The following is a 27848-nucleotide window of genomic DNA, read 5'->3' on the forward strand; positions in this document are numbered from 1 at the left end:
TACGTATGGGGAAAATTACAAAATGTGTGATAACCATGAAAAAGCTGCTCCTGTGGTGAGGTTATCATACATTTATTTACTCGTATTGACCCTCTGAACAATTTAATATAGGTTTGGTTTTGCCCACTCTTTCGATAATAATTGCTCAATTTTGGGGCTCTGGCTCATGGACTAACTTGAAGTGGAGTAGAAATAGTCAAACTCCACAAATAATTTGCTCTGGTTCAAATTGCCCCTCCACTTTTAATAATCCCTCTGAGGTACACCCTCAATTTGTCTCTGACAACCACAACTATTTATACTTTTAATTGGTTGCTTGGTCGACAAAGCAGTCAAATTAAACAAGTGCTTGTCTCATCTTTTGTCAAGTTATTATGGTTTGTGTGGACTTATTCCAGGAAGAATAAATTATTCTGCATCAGCCAATGCTGATCCTTACAAAAGCCTAAATCCTTGCAATCATAGTTATAATATTAATACCTATTAGTCCTAACAATGGATGTGGTCCTAACTATATTTCTAGTTTGCAACAGGGAACCTTTGAACAAGACAATAACTCCCGACTCCCGTGCTTTTGATTGTCCCAAACGTATGCGCAGTAATACAACGACCGATATCTGGTCCATTTCAAAACGTTGCGTGTTGTTCTAATAACCACGGTCAAAATGAGCTCACTTCCGGCTTTGCACCCAATACAGATCTGGAGTCAGATTTCAAGGCCACTCAGACACAGACTGTACCTCTTCGGGAGGGCATAAGATCTGATCCGAGATCAGAAGTGGCTGTTGGTAGCTGCCGTGCACTAGCCTCAGTGCAAGCGTTGCCATGTCCGCTTATTATAAGCGACTTTGGGCTTATTTGTCTGTGAAGTTGCTTGTAAATATATTGGTAGTTTTGCGGGTTGCGGTTTATTTGGGCTTGTTTCTAGTAGAGTGTAGCTGCTTATTTGCGCTTGCTTCACAATTTTAAAAAAGTGATTCTCAAATATTTTCATGTCATGGTCATGGATGGAACCCCAAATGAATATGTATGTGTCCCTAATCCCCATCTGAAAATGTGTTGTGGGAGCCCCGCATACCAGATTTGCCATTAATTTTGTCTTGTTAGAAATCTTAAAAAATCTTAAATATTCCCTATTTTATTTCAAGTTTTTTTCGAAAATAGCCGATCTACAAGCTTGAGCTTATAGATCGGCTATTTTCAATGCTTTAAGAAACTTTAAGTGCTCATAATAAAAGTGTTAGTTGCTTGTTTTCCTAGACCTGGTTTCTTATTTCTCTCACAAAATCTGGCAACACTGCACAATGCACGTCAGAACCCAACTCTAGTCAGAAGACCCGCTGAAATTCAAAGTTTGCAGGAGGAGAGCAGGGGACTCGAGTCGATAAAGGCTTTAGCTTGTTTTGGGTTGTTTAGTTTTCTTCTGGTGTTCGCTATTTATTTAGCAGTTAATGACGTTAGTTAGTGCTAACTACAGTTTGCTACCATACTTTTACTAAGACGCCAATTCAGGTAAGACTTCTTTCTTATCTTGCTGTTTTAGCTATGGCCTAATAATGTAACGTTAGCACGGTCTCTCACCATCATAAAGCTGGTTATAAAACAAGTAACGAGAGTTACTGTTAACTTAGCCCTGAAACATGACTGTCATATATCATGACTGTCATAGATTAACTTCAACCTGGTGTTTGCTATTGCTCCATTTACGGCTCGAACATGTTATCCATGGCTACTGTTAACTAGGCCACAGTTTAAACATGGATCGTATTTAGTGGCATTAATGTAGGTAACGTTAGCTAATCCACGTAAGCTAATGGAGCCTTAGACGGAGTTATACTAATAAGAGTGAAACTAGTTATGTTTACTGTTAAAATCGGAGTTGATTTTTATCTAGAGTAACTTCTGAATTTGTATATTAAATCACTGCAGTGATTAAGGCATTGTCGTGGTTCACGTTACTGGTTTGACTTTGGGACAATCCTAGCCTTGGATCAAGACGTCAATCCCTGTCTGTGTTGTGCTACTGTAGCCTGCCTATACCTGCCCAACCTGTTTTGTTGTCGTAAGACTAACTAACCTACAGTGTTCAACAGGTTGTCACCTTGCTCACCTAGTAATTACATATTAGGTCTTTCATGTCACTTGTGTTTCTCTGTTTGCAGAGCAACATGGAATCTGAAGAAGAAAACACTGCTGCTACCTCGAAAAGACCAAGAGCTCCTCTGTCTCCTGAGGACAATGTTCTCTTGCCACCAGGTGCGTGTGTACATCGCTATGGTGTACGTACTCAAACAAGTGTGAAGGAAATAATGTTCAAATCTAGCAATTACTTGGTTGTCTCTCATGGATAGATTGATCAGATAGACCTTTATTGATCCTGCGGTGGGAGGGGAAATTCTGTTGCCATGTCTCCCAAGTCCCATCGCAGGCCTTAAATGTTTTATCTCCCTCCATGTGTATTAGAAATGCATGATGGCCAGAAGCGCCGGCGCCTGGAGAGTGCTGGCCAGGAAAACCGCAGTCCTAAACCTTCATCCTCAGGACGTAGAGCTGAGCTGGATGTAAAGCCAGACACACCGGCCATCAACTCAGTCAGGTCCCGACTACAGCAGCTCTCACAGACACGGCCAGGTGAGAAAGGTGTCACTCCTGAACCTGACTGGGCAAAAACTAGAATTCATTGTGCCCTAGAGCACATTTAGCACATTTAGTCATTTCCAGAACTCATATCGCTGCTGTAAAAGTCAAAACCGTTCCCTTTAGATTATGTTTGTAAATGATTTAAAGTACCGGTAGTGAAAATAGCCGATCTACAAGCTGTGCTATTTTCACTACTTTTGTGTGACACTCTTGCATGATGAAATAGGGCATCAATTTACAAAAAAACATACAAAGTTGAAATATTGAGATATGATGTTAAGTTTAAAAGAATAAGGGCCAATCTTGAAAATGATCAAAATAACTACTCAGATCAGTGGTTACAGGTACATTCATATCAATCTCTTTATTCACAGCATTCATAGGTTGTTGGTGCAGTTACAACAACAGTAGAATGTAGGTCATGAACAAGATGCAGCACACTGAAACTAGAAATTGCTGCAAAAAGAAATGGCAACAGTAGTACTTAATTACTGTATTACTGTAAAAATGCTAGTTGTTAATTGACTCATTGTACATTCTTGGCCAATATATGTACTGTAGATAGGCCTTTGCACTGTATCCTTATGTACTGCTATTAGGTGTCGGCTCTCTCGCCTTTTATGAGTTTTGTAAATTTCTCCAGTTAACCCCGTCCCGATTCCCCTGGCACATTCTGTAGTATAATGTGACCCAAGTTTCAGTTTGGTTTCTCAAGCCTTATTTGTGCCTCTGCGACAGACAAAGTTTAGCGTGGCACTTTGTCGCTGAATCATAAATCAGGCTTCTGTTTTTTTGGCAGATGTAGGTGGCATCTATGGTCTTGGCTCGTTTCAAAGATTTTAGGGGCTCTGGCTAGTTGCCTTGCAATTAACATATGTTCATTTTTGATAAATTGTACTAAAAGGAGATCAATTACTGACATCCATGTGTTGTCTAACAAAACATCTGGGTTTAGTGTTGATGATGGCAAACTAGAGGCCTGGCATGGTCCACAGTTTAACCAGGGAAGGAATGACAAAATAAAATATCATTTCAGGAAATGTCTTTGTCTTGGGCTTTTGTGATATTGTGGTTGATTGCCACAAATACATCTTTGCATGGTGCTGTATTAACAAGTGTCTTATGCCTCTATAGTCACTTTCACACTTGCACTCACTGTGTTATGGAAGTTATCTTTAAACGGAGCGGCTATATGTAACTATGAACGCAATATTTCGGCTCAGTAGGATCGGACATGCAACAGACTTTATGCTGGCAGGACTCTTGAGTTAAGTCTGGGTAATGTCCGATTTGCCCCAAACCGCTCAGTGTGAATGGACACGGTGATTGTGCGGTGAATTTACATTTAGCGAGTGGACTTGTTGACCACTCTTCTATTGTCGAGGAGAGAAGAGCCTCCCCTTCTCCTGAGATGTTTGGAGAGAGAGACTAATAAAATATGTCTGTTATTTCAGGAGTACCAGTTCTGGCCCGGGCTGAATCTGATCCAGGAGCTGGCGGTAGCCCATCAGTCTCTGTCTTTCTCCAGGACTTCAGCTTCAGACAACACCTCCTTGGTGAGACTGGGTGGAAACACGCACATTAGTTTGTTATTCCCTCACACCTATCATTCAGTGAAAAAAATATAACATTTTGTGTCTATAGTACTTTTCAGGAGAAGTACTACTGTAAATTGTCAGAGTACAAATTTACCAGATTAAACAAATTAACCCATATCAATGTATGTCTTCATAACGCATCATAGAATTTGTTTTTTTTCCCCTGAAGATTTTAGAGTTCTGAAGAAAGTTTCAAAGCCTAGGCCACTTGGTTGTTCTACTACCTAAGAATGGGAGAGGCTACATACATAGGCAACCAGTCTGGACCGTTTGGACAGTCTAGTTCAGTTATTGCCAATAAAAGAAAAACCTAATCTTAGCTTTGCAATAAACATAGTTTAGTCACGAGTCATGACTGACTTATGATTATTGCTATGAGTAACAACAACAAAACTCACACTATCAAACTCCTATTATTTAAATTGTTTTACACATCTTCACTGTGTAAAACAATATACTATGGCCAAGGGATTTTCTTTATCTATTTTTTGCTATCAAGCATTGCCCTAATACCTTTTTTAAGATTTAGCCTATAGCAAATGCAGGACAAATCCATTATTGTTATAAACAACTTGGATTGTTATTTCATGATCATTAAAGGGAAATAATGTTTTCCATTAGTGATATTTACATTCTCTGTTGTTGAAAAGGCTTAAAATAATATTAATGTTACACATGTGACATTTTTCTGGCTTAGTACCTACCTATTTGAGCCTGGTGTCACTCTGATATTTGTTCTGCGTTGTTCTTGCGTCTTTCCTTCAGGTGAAGGAGAGTTCAATCAGCGACTAGAGCGTTTCAAAGCCCCCTTGTTTGAGGCTAGCACTGCTGCAAGTCCTGCCGGCTCCTGCCCGCTCTCCCTCTCCAAGTTTGTATCTGACATCCACCAGAAAATCCAGGGCAATGTGACACCCAGCTTCAAGGAAGCTTCCCGCATTCGGCAGGTACAGTACATTTACTGAGGGTCAGCTCAGTAGCTTTATAGCTTAAGTTATGTTCCTTCTGTAGTTTTAGCAGCAACATGCTTCATATGGACTGTTGTTTGGCTTTGAGGGTTGCTCTTCCATTATAAAAATCAGTTTTGTAATAGTTTTTGTACAATAATTAGTTGAATTATTTAAGTTAAGGTTTTTATCACAAGCGTGGATACGGTAGTTGTATTTAAATGTTAAATATAGTCTCAACTCTCGGGGTAGATACTCAGTTTCTGTCCTTGTCCTCTGTCTTCCCACCAATCAGGAGAGAGAACAGGAGGTGCGCCTGTTGGTCTCCCAACCAATTACTAACAACGCCTGGCTGAAAAGGAGCAACTCTGACCCATCGCTGGCCGAGGTGTGTTTTGGTTTTCAGATTTCAGATGTCTGTCTACCCGTTTTAAATACTTTTCGGTTAAAAATTCTAACGGTTTGTTTTTTGGTATGATGTTTTAATAGTATATTTGTCGGGGGATTCTAGCCCTATATGTTGTATTTGTCATAGGGGAACCATGCCAATATTTAACCTTAATCATATTGTTCTCTAGAGTACTGAAGTCCCAATCTGAGAACCCATAGTAAAAAAAAAGGAAAAAAACAGTGCCCTCTGCTGTTTTTTTCTGACTCTGGTGGACCTCCCAATAGAATGTGGATAACAGGCCCTTAGGTCCGCCCTCAGCCCTCCACTTCCGGTCCACATGTCTTTTTTTACATTCCTACCAATACACGTAACAGGAGCTCCCAACAGATTCAGCTGCGGAGCTCGCAATCTGTTTTGAGAGATTACCGAAGTCCTGACGTCAAACCCACAGCCACTGGGTCATGAAGATTTGTTTGCATTCAAAATCCCATATAGGTTTTTTAAATCACGTAATGTAAGTTAATAGATTCTGAATCGTTTATGACATGGGTCTTCAACAGGGGGTCCGGGACCCTTCGGAGGTCCTCATTACTACCACTTGGACCCTGGCATCCCTATTCTGGGCGGAACATTTGCCAAAAATAGCAGATCTACATAGAAGCTCACGCTTGTAGATCAACTATTTTCAGTGAAGAGGTTTAGTTCAGAGAGAAAAAAAGAGAAGACCAAGTACAGAGCCAAATAAGTTCAAGTTTACTAAGTAATTTACAGGGTTTAGATGTCTGGTTAAATGTTTGAAAATACACATTAACTAGCCGTAGAAGACGACTCTCGTAGATGTATTTTATGATTCTGACATTTTCAATCTACGAGTCGTAGCTATTATCCCCCATAGCCAAATGGACTCTCAGCTCCTAGCCTGTACGGGCTCCAAACACATGTACAAATGCAAAAATAAAGCTGCTTACCCCCACGCCCCAAATGTTAACTAACTGTTCGGAGTTCTAGTGCGATGTAATAATCCATATTTTTCAATAAAGCAGTCTGTCCCCCCCCCCCCCCCCCCCCCCCCCCCCCCTCGTATACTTCCTGTTTTCAATTTTTTGTATTTCCGGATGCGCTTCGTCACTACCGCCCATTGTGAATTTCCGACAGAATCGGCCACATTAAAACACTTCATTATTGAAAAATATGGATTATTACATTGCACTAGAAGTCCGAACAGTTGGGGCGTGGGGTTAAGCGCCTTTATTTTTGCATTTGTACATGTTTGGAGCCCGTACAGGCTAGGAGCCATTTGGCTATGGGGGATAATAGCTACGACTCTCGTAGATTGAAAATGTCAGAATCATAAAATACATCTACGAGAGTCTTATTCTACGGACTACGGCTACACATTAACATGAATCCAAGATATTATTAGAAAAGTTCATGTGTAAACAAACAAAACACTGACAAGACTAAGGCCACGTTTAGATGACAACACTCTCTAGTGAAAACGTCAAAGTGCTGTTGCGTTCTCACTTTTTATTTTGCCTTTAGACGGTGACGCACCAGGGATTGAAAAACGCTGTTGTGTGCACAGCTGATCTATGGGTTGCCATGTGCGCTTATTATAAGCGACTTTGGGCTTGTTTTTCCTGTAAAGTTGCTTGTAAATATTGTTGCGTGTTGCGTTTTTTAGGCTTGTTTTTAAAGTGTTTTGATTTTGATTTATTATTGTTTTAAACAGTCCTCAAACATGTGCATGTCAAATTATTGTATTATATGAGTATATCACTGTCTACAAGCTCACTGTGAGCATGTAGATTGGCTAAAGCCAATGTACTGTATAGGTTTAAAGTGCTAATGTAGCCTAGTCGCCTCTTTAGAGCTTGTTTTCATAGAACTGGCTGCTTATTTCTCTCACAACATCTAGCAACAACACACGTTTTGCCGTTACCTCTGTTTACATAAAGACGGGACACAGAGCCTTGTCAAAGATATCCACCCTGGAAGGTAGTGTTCCCGTGTAAACGGACGGCACATCTGATACTTTATTTTGCCGTTTTCCGTAGAGACCATTGTCGTCTACACGGGGCCTAAGAAGCAATCTTAAGAAATCTATGAAAAAGTTTAACTCATTCAGTGCCACTCGACGTCTAAGACGTCCGTTGTATCATAAGCCCTGTGCCACTGGACGTCTAAGACGATGAAAAAAATGTTCAGAACCCAAGATATCATGATTTGAAAATGTTCTGCTGCATTCACTTCTTGTTTAACTTCTTGCTGAAAAAGGCTGTATCTCGGCTCCTAAGCACTTTTTTTTACAATGAATTTTGGCTCTGGCACTCGGAGCCAAACTGCCAGAAATAAGTCAGGCACTGAATGAGTTAATCTAAAACACAATTGTATACAGTATGTAGTAGGGGTCCCTGCTTCATTTCTCTCTGTCAGCTAAGGGGCCCTTGCTCTGAAAAACATTGAAGACACCTGGTCCTGGTTTATTTTATTTAGTTATGTGATACCGTCTGTATTTGAGACAATTGGTAATTTCTAAGCCTGAGAATTGTCTATTTGTAAGCAGATTTTCTTACTTTGGATAAATTAATACTTGTTCACCGTTAGTTGATGGGTTTGTAACCATATGAAAATACTGTGTCTGTCTTTAATGTCAGCTGGTCATGTAGTGAAAATGGATACGTTGGAAGTGGGTCAGGCGGTTTCATTTGAAAATAAGTTTCAACTGCAGAAAAACAATTTGAAATTGTTCATCCCAGCTTTACTCAGATGTTGTCAATTCAGGTCTGTGACTACCTCCGCTGCCTGCTCGACTGCAAAACAACAATGCTCCCCATTACATGCCCGCGCCTCTTTATACAGAACAGTGGGGTGGAATAATAGTACAACATTCCCACCTTGAACAGGCTGTGTAAAAGGGCGTTATGTGAATCTCAGCAGGGCAAAATTTCTCCTGGACCACCTTCCTCCTCTTCCTGGATAGCACCTACACGTAGCAGGAGAATCTGGCCTCCCTCACAGCCCTGGGATGTGAGTGATTCAACTGCAGCTCAGTCACTTGGTGCTGCCCAGTTGGGCAACATTTTGTGGATATGGGAGTGGGCATTAAGGCTTTCAGTGAGCATAGGAATCGACAACAGTAGGGGTGTGCCGATATATCATCCTGCGATATATCGCGATACGTTTTCGTGACGATATCGTTTTGGGGAAAAAAATAATGTTTTTATTTTTATTTTTTTATTTTTTTCAGAATACGGTAATAATAATCAGGCATGCAATCAGGTGTCACACTATTTGTCAGGTGTCACACTATTGCCCTATTTGGATTCAAAACGGCTATTGTAGCTGAAAAGCTACAAGTTTGCATGTCTGAATAATGCAAAAACAGAATTATTTGTTTGCATTTGCTTTTTTTCTCCCCCATATATTTTGATAATAAAAAAGTGCGTATTGTATCGAAGTTGTGAGCCCAGTATCGTTTTGTGAAATTAGTGTATCGGCACACCCCTAGGCAACAGATATAAAATCTAATCCAAAGTTACTGGACGTATCTACTGACAAAAAGTGCCCATTTTCATGGCCCAAAATGTTTGCCTCTCAGGGTTAAATAACTATACACCAATTTAAGTTGTGGCTTTGGGTTGGTGGGTTTGCCACTAAAGACATTGGAGATTATTTCCTTTCTTGTCTTAAACAATTAACATGAAATCAAGGCACAAGGGGTCCACATTAATCATGTTTGTAGGTTTTTGGTGAAATGTAATTATGCCTATTACCTTGGAAACCCTCTTGAGGGGATTTATGAAAATGCTCCACTTTGCTATTTGATTTAGCTGTTTTTGGGGGGCCCTGGGTATACAGTAAGTAAGATTCTAATGGGTATGTTTGATTTTTCTTGACTTGCCCTATGGTTACCCCTGGTATTGTCCATAGCCAGTTGTCAAACTGAAGAGTCTGAGGTGAATTAGCCTGTATCTGATGCTTGAAGATCAACAAGTGATATTTGTGAGGCCAGACCTATAGGCAACTGCATCACTGTATTTAATGATTTGTATGCATCACCGTTAACGCGCACACAAGCAGCAGCTTCTCTCCACATTAAGCGCTTTACATTAGACATTAGAATACCAATCAATGATGGTTTTAGACCTAAATGAGAAGGGCCATGGGTAGACTGAAATGTTTGCCTTAATTATTGGGAAGAAATGGGAATCACTTCAGAAATTTGGAGGAAGATTTGATTCATTTGTCCCTTGAGAAATAGTTTGCTAATAGCCGTTACAGATGATGATACGTGGTCTATATCAGCAGGGGAAATCTTCTCCTGGCCCGTCCTCTGACTGGAAAGCACCTACGCGTAGCAGGAGAATCTGGCCTCCCTCACAGTCCTGGAATGTGAGTGCTTCTACCAGCTACAACTGTACAGTAGCTGTCCTCAGGCTCAGTCACTTAGAGATGCACAACTGGGCAACATGTTGTGGTCATGGAGGTGGGCAATGTGGCCTTCAGAGAACATAGGAATTGGCAACAGACATACAATTAATAAGGATAATCATTCCTTAACACATCTATTGATAAAGTGCCCATTTTCATGGCCCCAAATGTGACTTTCAGAAAGTTGGATAACGGTCACCTACTTAAGTCTTTGTTGTGGTTTTGGGTCGGTGGGTTAGGCCACTAAAGACATTGTAGGTCTAAAGATCTTGCCATGATCAATGAACATGATGAAATTGAGACTCAAGGGATCCACTTTGACCATTTGTGTTTTTGTTGAAATGTTGTCATTACATCTGTCATTTCGTAAACGTGCACAGCACCGTCTTTGTGTGATTTGTGAAAATGCGCCACTTTTCTATTCTCTTCTTTTTGGCACACTGCGTTTAATTTCTGATGTGACAATTGCGTGTTCCTTTTCAAACACATGTCTAATGCATTATGCATACATCTCTACCATTGTGCCATAATGGTATCATTCACCATTAGTTCCTGTGATGGTATTTTCCTACGGTATTCATAGTGTTATCTCTCCAGCAGGTAGATGGTGATGCTGAAATGAAAGATGGAAGCTACTCTGAAGATTTTGCATCTAGTACAGAGAAGGTACAGCCAAAGACCACAGGTGAGACCCTCTGACAGGAACACACATAATTCCTCAATGCATAGTTGATTAATCCTTCTTAGAGTACATTTGTAGCCAAATTAAACAGGTGTAAACAGGCTTGATATTACAAATTTAGTGTAGAAGGCTATTGTACTGGGATAAACATGTGCCAAAAGAAATGATTATTACTTAGTATAGTTATGTGCAACTGTGACTCTAACTGGTGAAAACACAACTTGTGAATCCTCAGCTCCTGTCTTATCTGTAGAACTAGAGAGCTGTAAAGAATGGCAGGTGGAAATGGAATGGAAAGAGTCAGAGGCTACAAGACATCAAGGGCAGAATGATGAGAAGAACCATGTTTTGGGAAATGAGGAAGTGAAGCTAAATTCCTGTCAACCTGACATACACATTGTTTTGGAGTCACCTGTTGATGAAGAGCAGGGTGTATCAGGGTTGGTCACTACTGAAGAGCAGAGTGCATTGGGGCTGGTCACTACTGAAGAGCAGAGTGCATTGGATTTGGCTACAACTGAGGAACAGAGTGCATCAGAGTTGGCTACCACTGAAGAGCAGAGTGCATTGGAGTTGGCTACTACTGAGGAGCAGCGAGCATCAGAGTTGGCTACCAATGAAGAACAGAGTGCATCAGAGTTGGCTACCAATGAAGAACAGAGTGCATCAGAGTTGGCTACCAATGAAGAACCGAGTGCATCAGAGTTGGCTACCAATGAAGAACCGAGTGCATCAGAGTTGGCTACCAATGAAGAACAGAGTGCATCAGAGTTGGCTACCAATGAAGAACAGAGGGCTACCAATGAAGAACAGAGTGCATCAGAGTTGGCTCCCAATGAAGAACAGAGTGCATCAGAGTTGGCTACCAATGAAGAACAGAGGGCTACCAATGAAGAACAGAGTGCATCAGAGTTGGCTACGAATGAAGAACAGAGTGCATCAGAGTTGGCTACCGATGAAGAACCAAGTGCATGGGGGTCACCTGCAATTGATGAACAGAGGACCCAAGAGGTATTCAAAGTAACTGCAGAGAGAGACTCTGTCTCCCTCTCAATTGAAGAAAATAAGTTTGATGGACTTTCATATGGAGAGGAGACTGAACCATCAACGGATGAGGAACTGAAGATGTGGAGATACCCTCAAGATAGGGTGTACAGGGAGATAGAGTTGTGTATAGTTGAGGATGAAGATGCTGCATGTACTAAAGGACGAGAGGAGTGCAACTCACCCACAGAGGTTACTGGGTTCCCAAGAACTGAAGAACTTGAGGAGGACATGGATTCTACATCGGCAGAGGAACGCAATGAATCCAAAATAATCTCTGATGACTTGATCAGAGACCAAAGGGCTGTGGTCCAGTTTCTGAAACCTACCCCAGAAAGAGACCTGGTTAACATTGTGACTCATAAAGAAGTGCAGACGTTACATCCCGATTTAGTGAAAGTGGAAGTGATGAAAGTGGCTTTAAGGAACATGGACCAGGCAAATTCATCCACAGAGACCCAGATATGTGATATGAAACAAGAAGACATAGAGTTGTCCTTTGGGTCAAAGAGGGGTAGTACAATAGCAGGTGAAGTTCAGCCTGTGAAAGAGAGACAGGGCAGAGATGACCTAGAAGATATTGAGCTCGGTAGTAATGATGCAGATGTAGAGACCATGATGGAGGCTCAGAATTCAGAGGAAGCCATGTTCGCTCATATTTCCATAAAAGTCCCACTAACAGAAAACTGTGGGGAGGCAGGGGCAGTAATGTCACAGGCACTAGAAAGAGAGCAGGTTGCCATAGATGAACTGACACATGAAAATAAGGCACAGAAAAGAGGAAGCCTAAAGAATGTCTCCTTCATCTTGGAGCCTAAGCTAATCAAAGACTCAACCCTGTCTGAGATGAACACTTTCTCTGAGCCCAGGAGAGAGTCTAGCTCGTCAGGTGAGATGAATACAGCTGCATATGGAAGACCTAATGTACATTTGAGCACAGTGGCTGTTTTGGGGGAACTGTATGGTACTTTTAACAGAAATTGATTGAATTGCAGTAAATTACCTCCTCCAACTGACTTCAATGATACAAGTTGGGTTAAAAGACGGTAGAAACAATGGGGATGTTACGTTGCACCTAAGCACAGGTTTAATATGGGACATGGACATGAAAGTATTTACTAGAGCCCGCCCGATTTATCTTGTTTACTGTTTCAGTGCACTCATGTGATTTTGAACAATAAACATTATTGTTAAACTGACGGATATCCTGTCTCCATTGCATAACTGGTAACAATTATTTAATATTTGAGGGATCGTTCATTGAAAAACAATTGTGTGTATGTGTATCCTATATTAAAATTGGCTGCCAACCGGCGGGCGGACCTCATCCCGCTCATGTCGCCATAACCATATAAGGAGTTCCCAATGCAGCGACACCCAAATATAGAGTGTGTTGTCTAACCTCAATGTGTCGTTATGGCATCAGGTGCAAACAAATCACTCCATGTATAGGCACATACTGATGACATCAGGGATCTCCATATATGGGCATAAAAGGGACAAAAATTCAGCATCTGTCGGGCTCTAGTATTTACTCTGGGTGGCACAAGTGAATTTCGTAGAACACTATTGAGCACAAGTTTGAAACTGATCATTTATTTCAGGTATGACTTTTTTTTATACATATGGTCTTTTCCCACACGTCTGTGAACCAACCAGTCAGGTAAGGACATGTTCACCATTCACATATAGCTGTTTTAGTGTTGAAAACGCTGTGCTATGGGCTCAAATAATGGATTGCACGACACTGTTACCTCAACAACGACCCACCACCCTGACTCAGGAAATGGGTTTTAACTGTTTTCAACGTCTGGAGCGGCTCCGATGTATTGAGCTTTTTAGAAGACTGTGGGGGAGGGACGACGTCACATGCTACGTGTGAACATGTCATAAGGTTCCAAGGTCAGCATCTTTACTTGTTTTTAGAAGGTACTTAATCTATGTTGGGATGTTTTTTCTCACCAGAGGCTGAACTGAACTCTCATGACGAGGCCAACACAGCGGAGATGATAGACGAGATGTTTGGGGAGGTTCTGGAATATGCTGGAAAGATGGATGCAGAGCGGAAGAGGGGTGATGCAGACATTGAAGACCACGATAGTGGTATCAGCACTTGCTCTGGAGGCAAGGACAAGATGGACTCGGAGAAGGAGAAAAGTGAGGGAGACGAGGATGTCAAAGAGGAGCAAGGGTGTGAGGAGCTTCACGCCAGTAGAGATGAACTAACTTTCCCCCCCACCGGGATCCTCTCTCCTCTCAGCAAATCTCTAGAGGCTGTGGTCACTCCTATGGTAAGTTAAAATATATATAAATATATTATAGTCCAATATTAAAATGTCTATAAATGAAGGAATCAGTCTGCCTGCAGAGGCAGAGCTAGGTCCTGACCAGATCAGGGGCTTAGCCCAGAGTGTAGTTGGGGTGTTTTCTTCTTACAATTTGTTTTTTCGCTTATTGATTCCACTGTTCAGATTATGATGCAGAGATCATGAAGTTTCTGATGATAAACTTTACTTGCATCTGCTCACCATCTCCACTCTCCTCTGTAAAATACTGAAATACTGTAGATCTGGGGTGCCTAATGTCTTAATCATGTAAAAGAGATTTATTTAACATTTTAATTACAAAACATACATTTGTATCAGCTGCAGATGCACAAATCTTAAATGATTAATTTATGAAAGTGCTGTGCGTATTCTGCGGAACACCATGGGGGAATGAATCACTTCTACTTTTGCTGTATACGGCTGACACAGCAGAGCAGTTTTGCATATTGCTGCCCGTCCTTGTTCATAGTAGTACTGCATGTGCACAAAAACATCTAAAGATGCCGGTCCAGTCAGAGAGACAGAAATGAAACCTTACTTGGTGCTCCTGCTGCTATAATGACCTCGAATTTTAATAAGCCTCCTTTAATATTCTGTATATATTTGGGCGGTGAAACCGCCCCTATAAGTGAGATTTGGAAAAATGTACAAATATCTTGGGCAGTGAAACCGGCCCTAAAAGTGAGGTTTGGAAATGTGTACAATTATCCTGCGCTGTGATTGGCCAATCACAATCTATTCAGGACTGTGATTGGCCAGTGTCACATGACACATGTGCATAGCCCTATATAAGCAACCATAACTTAAAAAAAACCAAAATTTTGTTTTTTTTAAGTTATGGTTTTGTCCATCATAAAGTGTGTTTTACAAAAGATAAATGTATTTATCTTTTGTACATGATTGATCGACTCCATTCAGTATTGTGATTAGCTAGCAAGACACATGCTGACACTAAGTGGCTCTTTCAGATCAAAGCATATATATTGGTTGACTCCATTCAGTATTGTGGTTAGCTAGGAAGACACCGCCCACTTCACACAGGGTGTGATTTTTTTGTATTCATATAAAATTATAAGCAAATCTAGATTTTTTTTTTAGATCACATCCATAGCTGTAGCCACGTAAGCCCCCACAGCTCCATCCCTGTCTGTTTGTTTGTGTGTGTCTGTCCTCCGCTTAACTCTGTAACCATCCGATCGACTTCAAACTTGGCACTTTTATCGACCAGGATCACGTCACTGTATCTGCCTGTCTTGATGTAATCAATACGACGTCATAGTATTATAATGTGATAATAGGTACTGCACTAAGTACTCTGACAACGGGTACTCTTGACAACAGGTACTGCATAACTGGAGGGGCGTTCTCGACGGGCATTGGACTAGGTTAAAAAATAAATTGTTTTGTCTATTGATGTTTTTTTGTGATCAGGCTTGAAGGGGACTAATGCTATATTAGCACTTCCACTTTTACAAATGTGAGAATTTCAGGACCCACAAAAAGATACATTTTCATTGATGGGCATGTATGTGAATCAATTGAGAATGAGATGAATGCAATTTCAATTTGAAATGTTTGTTTGTTTGTGCATTGCGTTATTATTTATATCTAAATGTTCCATCCTTCCATCCACAGAGGCTGGCAGTGAGCCAGCTGTCCAACCCTCCATCTTTGCTCCTGACTCCAGACAAGTTGACTACCCCTCCTGCGGAGTCATCTCCTTTATACAGGTAATAATGATTCCTTGAAGTTGTAGACAATCAAATGCTGTTTTTCTCATTGGCTTGATGAGTAAATTAGGCTATGTGACAAATCAATTATCACCCGGTACTTGTTGTTGGCCTTGGTATCCAAAGTTGGGCAATGATGAATACCCAGATAATCTATACTGTATGTATCAACTCTGTGCATACACTGATGAGTCCCTTGCAAGTAACAACTTGTAAGGCAAGTAATACTTGAATCTTCACTTGTTTTAATGTTTTGCATAATCTTTTAAGCATTCTTGCAATAGTTCTATGCTCTTTGTGCCACCCGTCTGATAATGATTATCTCTCGATTGACAGCATCGATGCCTATCGCACTCAGAGACAGAGTAAGCTACCTACCTTTCAAAGTGTGACTCCTGAGATACAGAGGAAAGCCCAAGAGAAGTCCCGTCCGCAACAATCTATCAACGTGAAAGATAAGATATTAGTATGTGTCAACTTTTTATATCTGTCTCTTGTAATGGTCTGTGAGGTGGATTGCAGTACATCAATGGCTGCGGTTACATGGACAGGAATATTCCGCTTATATTCGGAATGACTGCTCATTCAGAATAAGAATGCTCATGTAAACACCTCAATTGGAATAGAATATTCCATTCCGGTCTTATCGGAATGAATTTTCATTCGGGTTTGGAGGGGTGGTATATACGTTTGAATCGGAATCTATTTACCATATAAATATTTTTTTCCTGAACGCTCCTCTCTGTTTGGAATACATGCATTCTTTTGCACATGTCCGTACTTAACACATTGATTGCCTAGATCCAATTAACTCGTTTTTCAAATCCATCACTTGATTGCCTAGATCGAGTTAACTCGTTTATTTATTTTTAATGTTTTTTTTTTTTATTTGACCCAAAGACCAAGGAGATATGATTTTTCGAAGATCTAGACTCCTATCCACTTCCTTGTTAACTTAAAAAATTCTGTATCTCGGCTCCTGAGTACTTTTTTTTTTCAATGAAAAATCTCTGTCAGTGGGCAAAGAAATAATTCAGGCAGTGAATGTGTTAATAGTGCTGTCAGAATTGGCTATTGGCTATTGTATGCAGTAAAACTTTAATTTAAAGACTGCATAAGTCTATTTATGTCTCTGTATACATCGGCCACGGTTGGTACTGAGAAGCGCTCGCTCCTGCGCGATAAAATGAATGATTCATATTCTATAGCGTCATTTAATAAGCTTTTATACTGTAATGGTTAATCCCAGACTTGTCCTGGAGAACAGACACTTCAAGGATCTGAGCCTGTGATGGAGGAACAATCTTTACCCGTCCTTGACATGAAACGGAAAATTTTAATCAAAAGAATCTATTCAGTCAGATGACCGTTTTTTTGTTAATCAAATTAAGGTAGCCTATATGAGAAATGTGACAAGTAGTAGGCTAGCCTAAGTTTTACCGTGTCTGGTACCAATACAAAAAAAGAAACTAGAAACTTGTAGATCTGCTACTTTCACATTAAAACGGTCATAACAAAGGAATTCGGGCTCGCACCGCTTAAGGCCTTTGCAGACAGGGTGCGATTTTTCGCACGGAAAAAACTGACAATATAATTTTTCGCACGGAAAAAACGGACAATATAATTTTTTTAATGAACACATGGTTCTCAATGACCTCATGCACACCGGCTCCGAATTTACCGTGCGGCGATGCGTTTTTTTCTCTCCAATCGAATCCAGTTCGATTCGTGCGTCTTTTCGCATGCGGTAAAAACTGATTGACTAATCGCACCCTGTCTGCAAAGGCCTTTACAACGCTGCCTGGCAGGAGTCGGTGCGTTGCTTCCCGGCCTGCCTACGGCCGCCAAACTTCCGCCGCGGAGGCACAAGGGGGCTATTGCCTCCTCCCCATGCCCACTAGGGGAAGCTACGCCCCGGGTAGTGGAGCCGGGCGGCCCCTGGTCAATGCACGGTCGTAGGCGGGAACCACTTCGCGCATGTCAAAAGTTAAATTCCGAATGAATGCTTTGGGTCATGTAAACGAGGAATACTTTTTTTTTTTACAACTTTATTTTACAGTTTTTATCTTACATACACGTACAAATGTATAGCATTTTATACAAAAAAGAGATCGCGTTGATATAACATACAAGACTACATAAACACACATACAACCCCTCCCCCCTCCCCCCTTAGGCTCCAAAGAAAAAGCAAAAAACAAAACAAAGCAGTGGGACAAAGATTACAATCAAAACATAATTTTCACAATTCTAGACAGAGATACCTCTCCTCATTTTATATAACAGGGACAGTTTTTCACATCATAAGTCGGACACAGATAAAAATGTACAAAAATAATAATAATAACTTAAACGAACAGTTTTAATTAAAGGAAAAGTCTTCAACAAAATCAACAAAGGGACTCCAAGCTAAAATAAAGTTGTTGCGGGCTCTACACACTCTATATCTGAGTTTCTCAAGAGGTAGGAAAGACAAGACTTCTTTTAGCCATTGCGAGAAAGAGGGTGCTTTATCGGACTTCCAATTTAAGAGAATCAGTCTACGAGCTAATAAGGAGGCAAATGCCAAAGCGTTTGCTTGTGGAGATGTGACTGTACAGTTAGGGGGAGTTATGCCAAAAATAGCCGTGTGGAAAGAGGGAGTTACTGCTTTTCCACACATATGGGAGAATACTTCAAATATTCGTCTCCAGTAGGTATTGAGGGAGGGGCCCGTCCAGAACATATGGCCCAGTGAAGCTGGTGTCTGGCTGCACCTCGGGCAGCCTGGTTCTGGGATGTTAAAGAGTCTGGCCAGCTTCTCCCCTGAATAATGAATTAGTACCTTAAATTGAATTAAACCATGGCGTATACACATTGAAGAAGTGTGAATACGTAGTAGACTGTCCTGCCACATCTCCTCAGGAAGCTCTACACCCAGATCCCTCTCCCAGGCACTCACTCTGTCCCAAGTTACTGGTTTTAGGTCCCGTATCAAAGCATATATCACAGACACACGTTGTTTTGCGAAGGGATCAAATTCCAAAATGACATCCAGTTGATTTCTGGGTGGCATGTAAGGGTATGAGGAAAACATTTTCTGGGTAAAACTGCGGATTTGAAGAAACCTAAAGAAATGGGATCTGGGTATATTATGATCTGCATTGAGTGTTTCAAAAGGAATGAATGTCTCGTCTGGGAAGAGATCACAGAAAAACACCAATCCATTTCTGTGCCAATATTGAAACGCATTGTCTATCACGGATGGGGGAAATAGAGGATTATTTGTCACTGGGAAAAACGAGGAATACTTTTATTCAGGTTCCATGTAAACAGTTTGGTATGAATCTCTGTTCGGGATGAGTTCATTCTGAATGAATAAATATTGTCCATGTACCGCAGCCATTGTGGTGTTACATTTGGTATAAGTTACTCCCCATGTCACTGTTAGCTGGATTAGTGTTCTGGACGACAATGGCCTCAAGAACTGCCGGTTCTGTCAACTCGACGAGGAAGATATAGATAAATAGATATTCCATTAGCTTTTTTGCTTTCTCTGATATTGTGTGTTGTTCCATGGTTGTCCAGGCTCTAAATGAGGAGGCCGCAAAGCTGCAGAAGGTGATCAGCCAGACGTTGCAAGCTCTGAGCTGCTGCACCGACGAGGAGCATGGGCGAGGCTCAGCAACAGAGGCTGAAGCTGAGAAAATACTTCTTGTCTCCTGTATGTAGCACACTGTAGTTGAATATCTCTGTTCTAACATGTCCCCGTAATGTTGACCAGTCATGCAATCATCTAATGAAAAGGCTCACAAGCCATGTTTAAATAAGAAATGTAGGTCTTTACACATGTCTAATTGTGGACTTCTCATGAACATCCAGCGGTTTCCGAGATTAGCTGTGCTGACACAGACAAATCCAGACACACAAACGGGCGAAGAGATAATCTCTGCCTCCGAGGCTTTCCGGCCTGGCGGAGATAGGAAAACCTTTCAAAACCGCTCTAATAGGGAGAGGTCCTCTTTTTTTCCAGAAGAGACTAGCAATATTGGTTGACTGCTTCCTCGTTTGTGTGTTCAGCATCACCTTGGGAATGGAACATTTTTTGCTGATAACAAGGGTACAGTAATACCCTTGCAATTGGCAGAACATTCTCCTCAAAATCAATTGATAATGTTAGCTCTCTATGTCATCCATTTTGGTTGTTCACTGTCAATCTATAGCAGGGCTAAGTGTGGGAGTCCATCCTTGGGGCCACTGTCTAAGTGCTTTGATTCTCTGCTGTCAAACAGAGAGGATCTCTCCTTTTAATTGTCTTTTAAAAGTTTTCTTATGATCATGCTTTTATAATATATATGTTTTTACGTATGTCCAATAAAAAATAACTAAGTTTTTGATAAGGTGACTTATGGCTGTTTTTACTAGATATATAAATGCATGCTTGGTCACGGGTCTGAAGAGCAGAGCAGATATCGTTTCTGGGCCAACACAGACATATTTTCTAGCAAATACATCATGCCATGCAGTAGTAGATATAGTTGCATTGCTGTTTCTTGTAACATCTATGGTTCATCTCTATGGTCACTGTATTTTACTTATTCATGTTCAAACTGATTGGTGTCAGGTGAAAAACGTGCTGCCCTCCTGGCGGAGGTGGCGAGATTGAGGGAAGAAAGGCTTTTGGAGTCTGAGGAAGCTGCCACCTCCCTGAAGCCCTGCAGGGGGACTGTTGGCATCAGCAACATCCAGCTCCCTCTTAAGGTGGAGTTTGTGTACTCCTCACGGAACCGCACAGGTACCAGAACACAAAATATGTCTCTTTCTTTCTGTCGATTTACTGGGAGACATTTTATTTGTTTTGGTTTGGTGCATGTCCCACAGCCTGGATGGATGGTGAGTCATATTCTGAAAAATAACTGCACCCTACAGTTCCAGCCTGGCAGACAAAATAATGCGAGTCAGCCTTACTCTGACTGGCTTCCTTTCAGCTATAATGAAATTATGTGAATGCTGTGTAAAATGTACAGTATTAGTAACTGTAGTTTGCTTTTCTTTTAAGTAATTAACCTCCAATTAGTTAAATGAGGATGAGCATTTCCTTCTCCACCTGTATCTAAGACTATCTAATTTTCTCACCCTCCAAAGGTCAACCTAGTCACTATTTCTTTGTCCTGATCCGCTATGGGCCCTACAACATTGTTGCGTCCCCTCTGGCTACAGCTGCAGATGCCAAGAATGGAGACACAATTTCCTTCCCCACCTCTGTCACTCTGTAAGTCAGCATTGTTAAACTGTGATTTATACACCCATGTTTGGGGGCTCAGGAACCCTCCTTAAAGCTTTTTAAAGATATTCCCATCTTCTATCTAAAAACAATGATTTGACATTAGCCACAGCTCAATATGAATTATTTACCAAATGCATTTCATTTCTTAAATCCCTAATACTCCAGGAAGGATATTCGTTCCAACTTTGAGATTGATGTGGAAGTCTACAGCCTGGTGAGAAGGCCTTCTTTTCTTCTTCTAGAGAAATTGTCAGTCATTTATTTACAGTTAATGGTCAATTACTGCATTTCTTCACTAACAAGAACTTCATTAAAATGATTTGAGGATTTAATGTCCCTCTGCTTTGTCTAGTCCCACACCTCTGGGAACACCTGCAACATGGAGAGCTCCTCTATTAAGCCACGGGTAAGTGACTTATCCTCTGACATGTGACATAGCCCTGAATTAGCAAGATTGTACTTAAACAGGACATAAGTATTCACTTGGGATGTTCATATACCTTTAGGTCACGCCAAGAAAGCTTCTGAGTACCATTATGGTGAGTGTCCTGTTTTATTTCTTGACCAATGAAATGGTGCTTGTTAAACCTAGAAAGACTATTTTATGACAACTGCCATCAGACTGCATAATGCATGAGAACTTTCTCCCTAAATGCATATGGTTCTGTGTCGGCCCTGTTCTTGTGTGATTATGTCCATGTGTGTCTGTTTTTTGTTTGTCTTGTAGATTATTTATTTTATCACATTATGCTGCTGTAACACCTCAATTTCCCTTCGGGGATTAATAAAGTATATCTCATCTCATCAAAGACACTTCCAGCTCTCATTGTTGTATCAACCAAATCTTTTCTTTCCTTTTCAGCAGCGTTCCAGCAACAGTATGACGTGTAAGTTATTTATTTCTTTCAAATCTTGTCTAGAACAGGGAGAGTTTTCACTGACAAAGTGGAAATTAATAATTTTAACCTGTGTTTATAATAGAATCCTCCATTTAACAAACCATTTTTTCCTTCCTTAGCTGCCACCTTGCCCATCATGAACACACGTCGCTCCAGTAACTTCTGTCTTGTGGGATCTCACAAGATCACCTTGGCCTCTCTGGGACAGAGCAAGTTCCCTCTGGATAAGGTACTTAAGGGCTAGGCTCTTTAAATATGCAGAGTACTTCATCGGGCTCCACAGTGGACCCTGATATTTAAGTTCTCCTAAAATACTCTGCATATGGTTTTTCTTTAATTGTTGATAGATTGAATACTTCATTCAAACGATTTTCTAACTCAGTAGAGACTCTTTGACTCTTTCTCCTACTGAGACTCTTTGAGTCTCCTACTGAGACTCTTTGAGTCGCTGCCGGTCATCAGATTATTGGATCAGGAATGCGACAAAAATATCTCAATGAATTCAAGGCTTCATGGGGTGTGTAATTGATAGAAAATAAGTAATTCTTTGGGCGAACTACTCCTTTAAAATCTATTGCTGAATGTAATCACAGATTTGGTATGGACCAGTTGGTGTCTAGGGAAAACTGTTTATTAGTGATGAAAAACTACCATCTTCCCTTGTTCGTGTGTTTTGAAACATAGAAACACTGAGTACTTTGCTTGTGGGTTTCACACATTTATGTATTGAGAGGACAAACACTGTCCTCTAGACCTCTCTATAGTATTCTGGTCAACAGAGGTTTATTCATTTGACTTATTGCACACTGTCACAATTACACTCTTTGCTATTTTTCCCACTGTGGCACCATAATGACATTCTACACAAGGGTGGGATCACTGGTGATGTAATGTGTCTACCCCTCCCTATTTCTCTCTCTCTCTGTCTCTCTCTTGCTTTTTTCACTCAGATGAAATTTGAAGGAAAAATCAGGAGGCTCCTGGGGGATGAGTTTCAGGAAAAGGTTTCCGTCTTTCATGACACTGTCACCCCTCCATTCATTCTTCTCACTTCTCTTCTCCTCTAGAGAGACTAACCTCTGACCTCTTGTCTCAGTGCAAACTAAATAATAGCCGCCCTAATCTTGATGGTGTGCTTGTGATTCTTTCCTCCTGGCATGTTCTGTCAGAAATCAAGTAGAATTTCGACATAGTATAGAGATTTAACAGGTAGCTCCTGCTCTATAACTATTTGGAACATTTTTACTTCATATATCTAGACTTTATTACATTGAATGTTCCTTTGGCTTGCAGACATCTACAAGTCATCATTCTGAAGTAAAAAGTGTGACTGCATACACATATATATACTGTATCTGTATGTAAAAAAAAATGTGTCCATATACATTTACAGTATGTAAATCTTATAGTAGAGACTACAAATGCAATACTGTAATCAATTTATCAATTGTTGAACTTTTGGTACAATATCTGCATGTAGGTAAGCCTGTTTCTCTTGAATGAATTGATAGAAATGCCACAGAAATTACACAAATGTTCATACCATGGATAGTCTATCCTGTCATTTTATAACATCTCATTAAGGAAGATGTGGCTATGACCACTTGAACAATTATTATAAATAGTATTGAGCATGTATATCAAACATTGTGGCATTAACCAAATACTTGTGAAGTTTGCATTTCTACAATCTACAAGCTTGTAGATTTTTGGCTAATATTCCCCCCAGAATATGAATGCAGGGGTCCAAGTAGTTAAATGATGCTTTGTCAATGTAGACTAGAGTACGTCTGATTAAATAATGTATAAATGTACATGGTAGCCATTTGCCATAACAGGGTTCGTATCTTGTTAGGAAATTCTTAAAATATAAAATTCTGTTATGCCCTCAACTGAATGAGCTCTTCTAACTCTAGGTGCCGTTCCTTTCGCCTCTAGAGGGCAATATCTACCTGTATCTGGAGAGTCAGAGCCACTCCAATGTGCAGCACCAAGGCTTCCTGGTAAGTACTGGTGTGTTATTGGTGATACTGGCCATCTCTTGTCTTTCATTCACTCACTTTCTCCTTTACCCTTTCTCTCTTTTTGTTCTAATTTGTTTCCACATATAAGTACACATAGGCTGCATTACTATGACTAAAATGTTTCTTTTTCTTTAGACCCTAGTTGAACTTTTTATGTTTTTTCATAAATGACTGTCCTATTTTGTCATACTACAGTGTCACCCAAAAGTAGCAAAAATAGCGATGTGTTTTGAGCTTGTAGATCTGTTACTTTTGCTATTTTCTGAAAAGTACGTCTTGGAAATGTAAGGTTTCCGGTCGACAGCGACGATATGCTCTGTCTTTTATAAAAAGACCAAATAACCTCAACAGCTATTTCACCACGGAGAACACAATACTGCCAAAATACAAATAACATGAGACATGTTTCCTTATATTGTGTGTGTGTGTATTTAATTGATACTTCCTTATCCCCAGTCAATGTTTGAGGTGATAAAGGAATTTGGGGTGTGGCACCGGCGATTCTTTGTCCTAGATGGACATCACATGTACTACTGGAACCATCCCAATGACAGGGAAAGCAAGGTGCAGTCACAGTACACCGGTCCTACTTCTATTATCTATCTTATTATATTTCCCCACATGATTGATCCATGTATACAGAGGTCTTTGTCAGTGGTTGTCGACCTTCTCTGGATAAGGGCCCACTTGAAAATCCCCAAAGCATTCGCGGCCCACTCATCTGACCACTTAACACAGCAGCCATTCGGCTGCCATGTTAAGTTGTCTGATGGGTGGTAACGTAGTATACTTTAAGTTATTATGTATTGGTGTCACTGTTTTATAATTTAATATTATCATCATACAAATCTCTGCTTTTGCCAATTATTTGGGGGCCCACCAGAGGGGGGGGGGTGTGTGTGTGTGGAGATTTGCTTCACTGACAACATCAATATGAGCATTTAGCATATCTGTTGTATTTATTTTGCCTTATTCATGGTGTTGGTGGCAAGCTGTTAAGGCATACATACTGTAAAGGGGATGGGAAACGCATTACTGACAGTTCTCTCCTCTTTTTGTTTTGTTTCTTTCCCTCCCAGGCACCAGAGGGCAGCATCCTTCTGTCCAGCTCGTCCAGCCGGTGTGTCAAGCCTGTGAAGAGGGACTCCTGTGCTCGACCTTTCACCTTTGAGCTGGCCAGCAACACTCTGGAACAGAAACAGGATGATGACAGCCAGGGCGCTGCAGCCAAGTAGGTTATCATTATCACACATACTGTCGCTGTTGGGCCAAAACCATTACTTTTCAGGAAATGGAGAAAAGAACCCGTGTTCCAGTGGATCCAATGTGGTTATTATTTAGTCACAACCTCTTGTTAATACTTTTCATTGGTTAAATAATTATAAAACCCAGACAAAATCAACCAATTTCAACCTGATGTCCCCATTTTGGGCATGATATTATTTTTTCAAAAGTAGCGAATATAGCAGATGTGACGCATTGTGAGCTTGTAGATCTGCTATTTTTGCTACTTTTGCAGGTCACCGTCATACAACAAAGTATAAAATGGGGCATTCATTTATGAAAGTAAAAAACTTAATTTGTTTGTGCTTAAATACACAATGTCTCTGCCTGAGGATGATGATATGATCTCTACAGTGATAATTGTCACACAAACTCTGTAACTTTGTGTAATCTTCTGCTGAACTTATACCAATGCTCCTTTATTTTCATTAAGTCAAACTTACACCTCTGCTATTTTTCTTGTATTAGTTATAATTTATATGAAGGGTTGTTACTGCCTTATTAAGACTCATTCTTTGTTCTCCAGGTGCTGGTTTTCAGCAGACACTAAGGAGGAGCGCTTTGATTGGATGGAGAAACTAAACCAGGTTCTGCTGGACATCCACACATGGAGCCAACCCACACAGACCAAGACAGAAACAAAAACACAACTGGTCAAGGCTTGTAGCAGCAGGAGCATGAGGGAGAGCAGTCTGTAAACTGCTCTAGATAAGAGCGCTTTCATAACACTACAGCCAGTACAACTAGCATTCCGTAAACTGCTCTAGAGTACTATCATAATACTATAGCCAGTACAACTAGCATTCTGTAAACTGCTCTAGAGTACTATCATAATACTATAGCCAGTACAACTAGCATTCTGTAAACTGCTCTAGAGTACTATCATAATACTATAGCCAGTACAACTAGCATTCTGTAAACTGCTCTAGAGTACTATCATAATACTACAGCCAGTACAACTAGCATTCTGTAAACAACTTGAGTACTATCATAATAATACAGCCAGTACAGCTAGCATTCTGTAAACTACTTGAGTACTATCATAATACTACATTCCGTGCAACTAGCATTCTGTAAACTACTTGAGTACTATCATAACACTGCAGCCAGTACAACTAGCATTCTGTAAACCGCTCTCTAGAGTATTATCATAATACTACAGCCAGTATAAGTGCAACTAGCTTGTTGTATTTGCCTCTGGTTCAAGTGGCCAATATGACAGTGTTGTGTAATCAGCTCCTATGAACCAACATACCTAGGTACAACTAAAAGGTTTTGGTTAGTTTAACTTTACCACACACTTGAGTAGTACATCAGCTCTGTGTTTAACGACTTAATTGGGTCCACCATATAATATTGCTTGCTAGGTCTTTATGAAGTATATATTGTGTTGATTGACTACCGTTGGGAAATAGCCATTTGATTGTCTCATTGTTATTAGATTTAGAGGTAATCAAGTTATTACCATGAGGTAAGGAATTGGGAGTGTTTTTATTTTGTTATTGCCATTAGGATATTTTGTTTACTTTTTTCTTATGTAATGCATTTAGTTATTAGCTGCCTTAACATTTAGTGGGCAGCACTGACTTGTCACTTTCAATAGCTCTCTGAGGCAGAGCTTCCTCTTATGGCTTATATAATTCAGAAAGATTATAATCCAATCTTTACAGTTATGTATTTTTATAATAACATTGAACTGGAAAGGTAAATAAATATATATATGAATAGAGTACTAATATACATTGTGAAGGATTTAAAGAACATTAACATGACAACTAAGGAGTCCAGTAGGATATGAATGTGAAATACCAGGTGACACTACAAAATATATTACTGGTGTAACATGAAGGCCTGCTGCTCGTGTTGCAATGGACGCAATTTGTATGACACTTGATGTACCTGATTGTATTTAAGATTAGTGCCACCAATAAAGGTAATCCATTACCTGTCTGGGAAGGATTTGATGCAGGCTTTGTTATACTCGCCAAGCTTTATGCCTTTTTCTAAAAGAGAATCTATTAAAGGCTTTGCCTATCATGCCTGACGTTCATCTGTATCTTGGGGTTTTCTCCTCCATCCTAGACCTACTTTCTAACAAGCCGTTTGTTTCTTCTTTACCTGATGGGTTTAAAGATGGGAATATTTGTTCTGTATACTTTTATACAACTGTGATGGATGGCACTATTGATCAGAGGAAAGGGGCATTTATAAAGCAAACTGTCTGACCTTTGAAGGGATATTAAAGAAGCTGCTGCATTGTATGCGCTATAGCCTACCTGTTTTATTTCCTGCTCTTCATGTATTTTTATGTAGTCTGTCATCGTTTTCAGCTTGGGACAGTATTCTTTGAACTCTTTGCACTTGATTAAAGGCTGCATAGAATAAAATACAACATATGCAATTTTTGGTTTCATACAATCATAAGTGTTGCCATCGTAAAAAAAATTAACTGCCTGTTGCAACAGCTGGACATTTTGCGTACGGAAATTTTGTTAAGTTGTCATTGCCCATTAGCAGTCAAGCAAAACCCTAACGCAACTAAACAAATATTTTATCTGTAAACTTGGATAAGTTAAAATTGTCTT

General features: G+C 40.3%; 1 protein-coding gene across 9 annotated transcripts; it reads left to right on the forward strand.

The window, feature by feature from the left end:
* Positions 1-1358: 1358 nt before the first annotated feature.
* On the forward strand, positions 1359-27529 carry anln2 (anillin, actin binding protein 2). Of its 9 annotated transcripts, none has more exons than XM_080436861.1 (25): positions 1359-1512; positions 2163-2256; positions 2464-2631; positions 4095-4196; positions 5004-5182; positions 5478-5570; positions 8511-8603; positions 9882-9968; positions 10605-10692; positions 13699-14024; positions 15696-15790; positions 16127-16256; positions 19358-19493; positions 20394-20564; positions 20915-21041; positions 21222-21270; positions 21409-21462; positions 21563-21595; positions 21919-21943; positions 22075-22184; positions 22906-22959; positions 23872-23958; positions 24436-24543; positions 25059-25210; positions 25790-27529. In XM_080436861.1, the coding sequence occupies exons 2-25, from the start codon at positions 2169-2171 to the stop codon at positions 25959-25961; spliced, it is 2727 nt and encodes a 908-aa protein (XP_080292987.1). In that variant the 5' UTR covers positions 1359-1512; positions 2163-2168; the 3' UTR covers positions 25962-27529. The 9 variants fall into 9 exon arrangements, with proteins under 9 accessions (XP_080292987.1, XP_080292989.1, XP_080292988.1 ...); XM_080436863.1 differs by having other exon boundaries at positions 21922-21943; XM_080436862.1 differs by having other exon boundaries at positions 10608-10692.
* The last annotated feature ends 319 nt before the right edge of the window (positions 27530-27848 follow it).

Source organism: Gymnoscopelus braueri, assembly GCF_963280865.1.
Source record: "Gymnoscopelus braueri genome assembly, chromosome: 9".
Lineage (NCBI taxonomy): Eukaryota > Metazoa > Chordata > Actinopteri > Myctophiformes > Myctophidae > Gymnoscopelus > Gymnoscopelus braueri.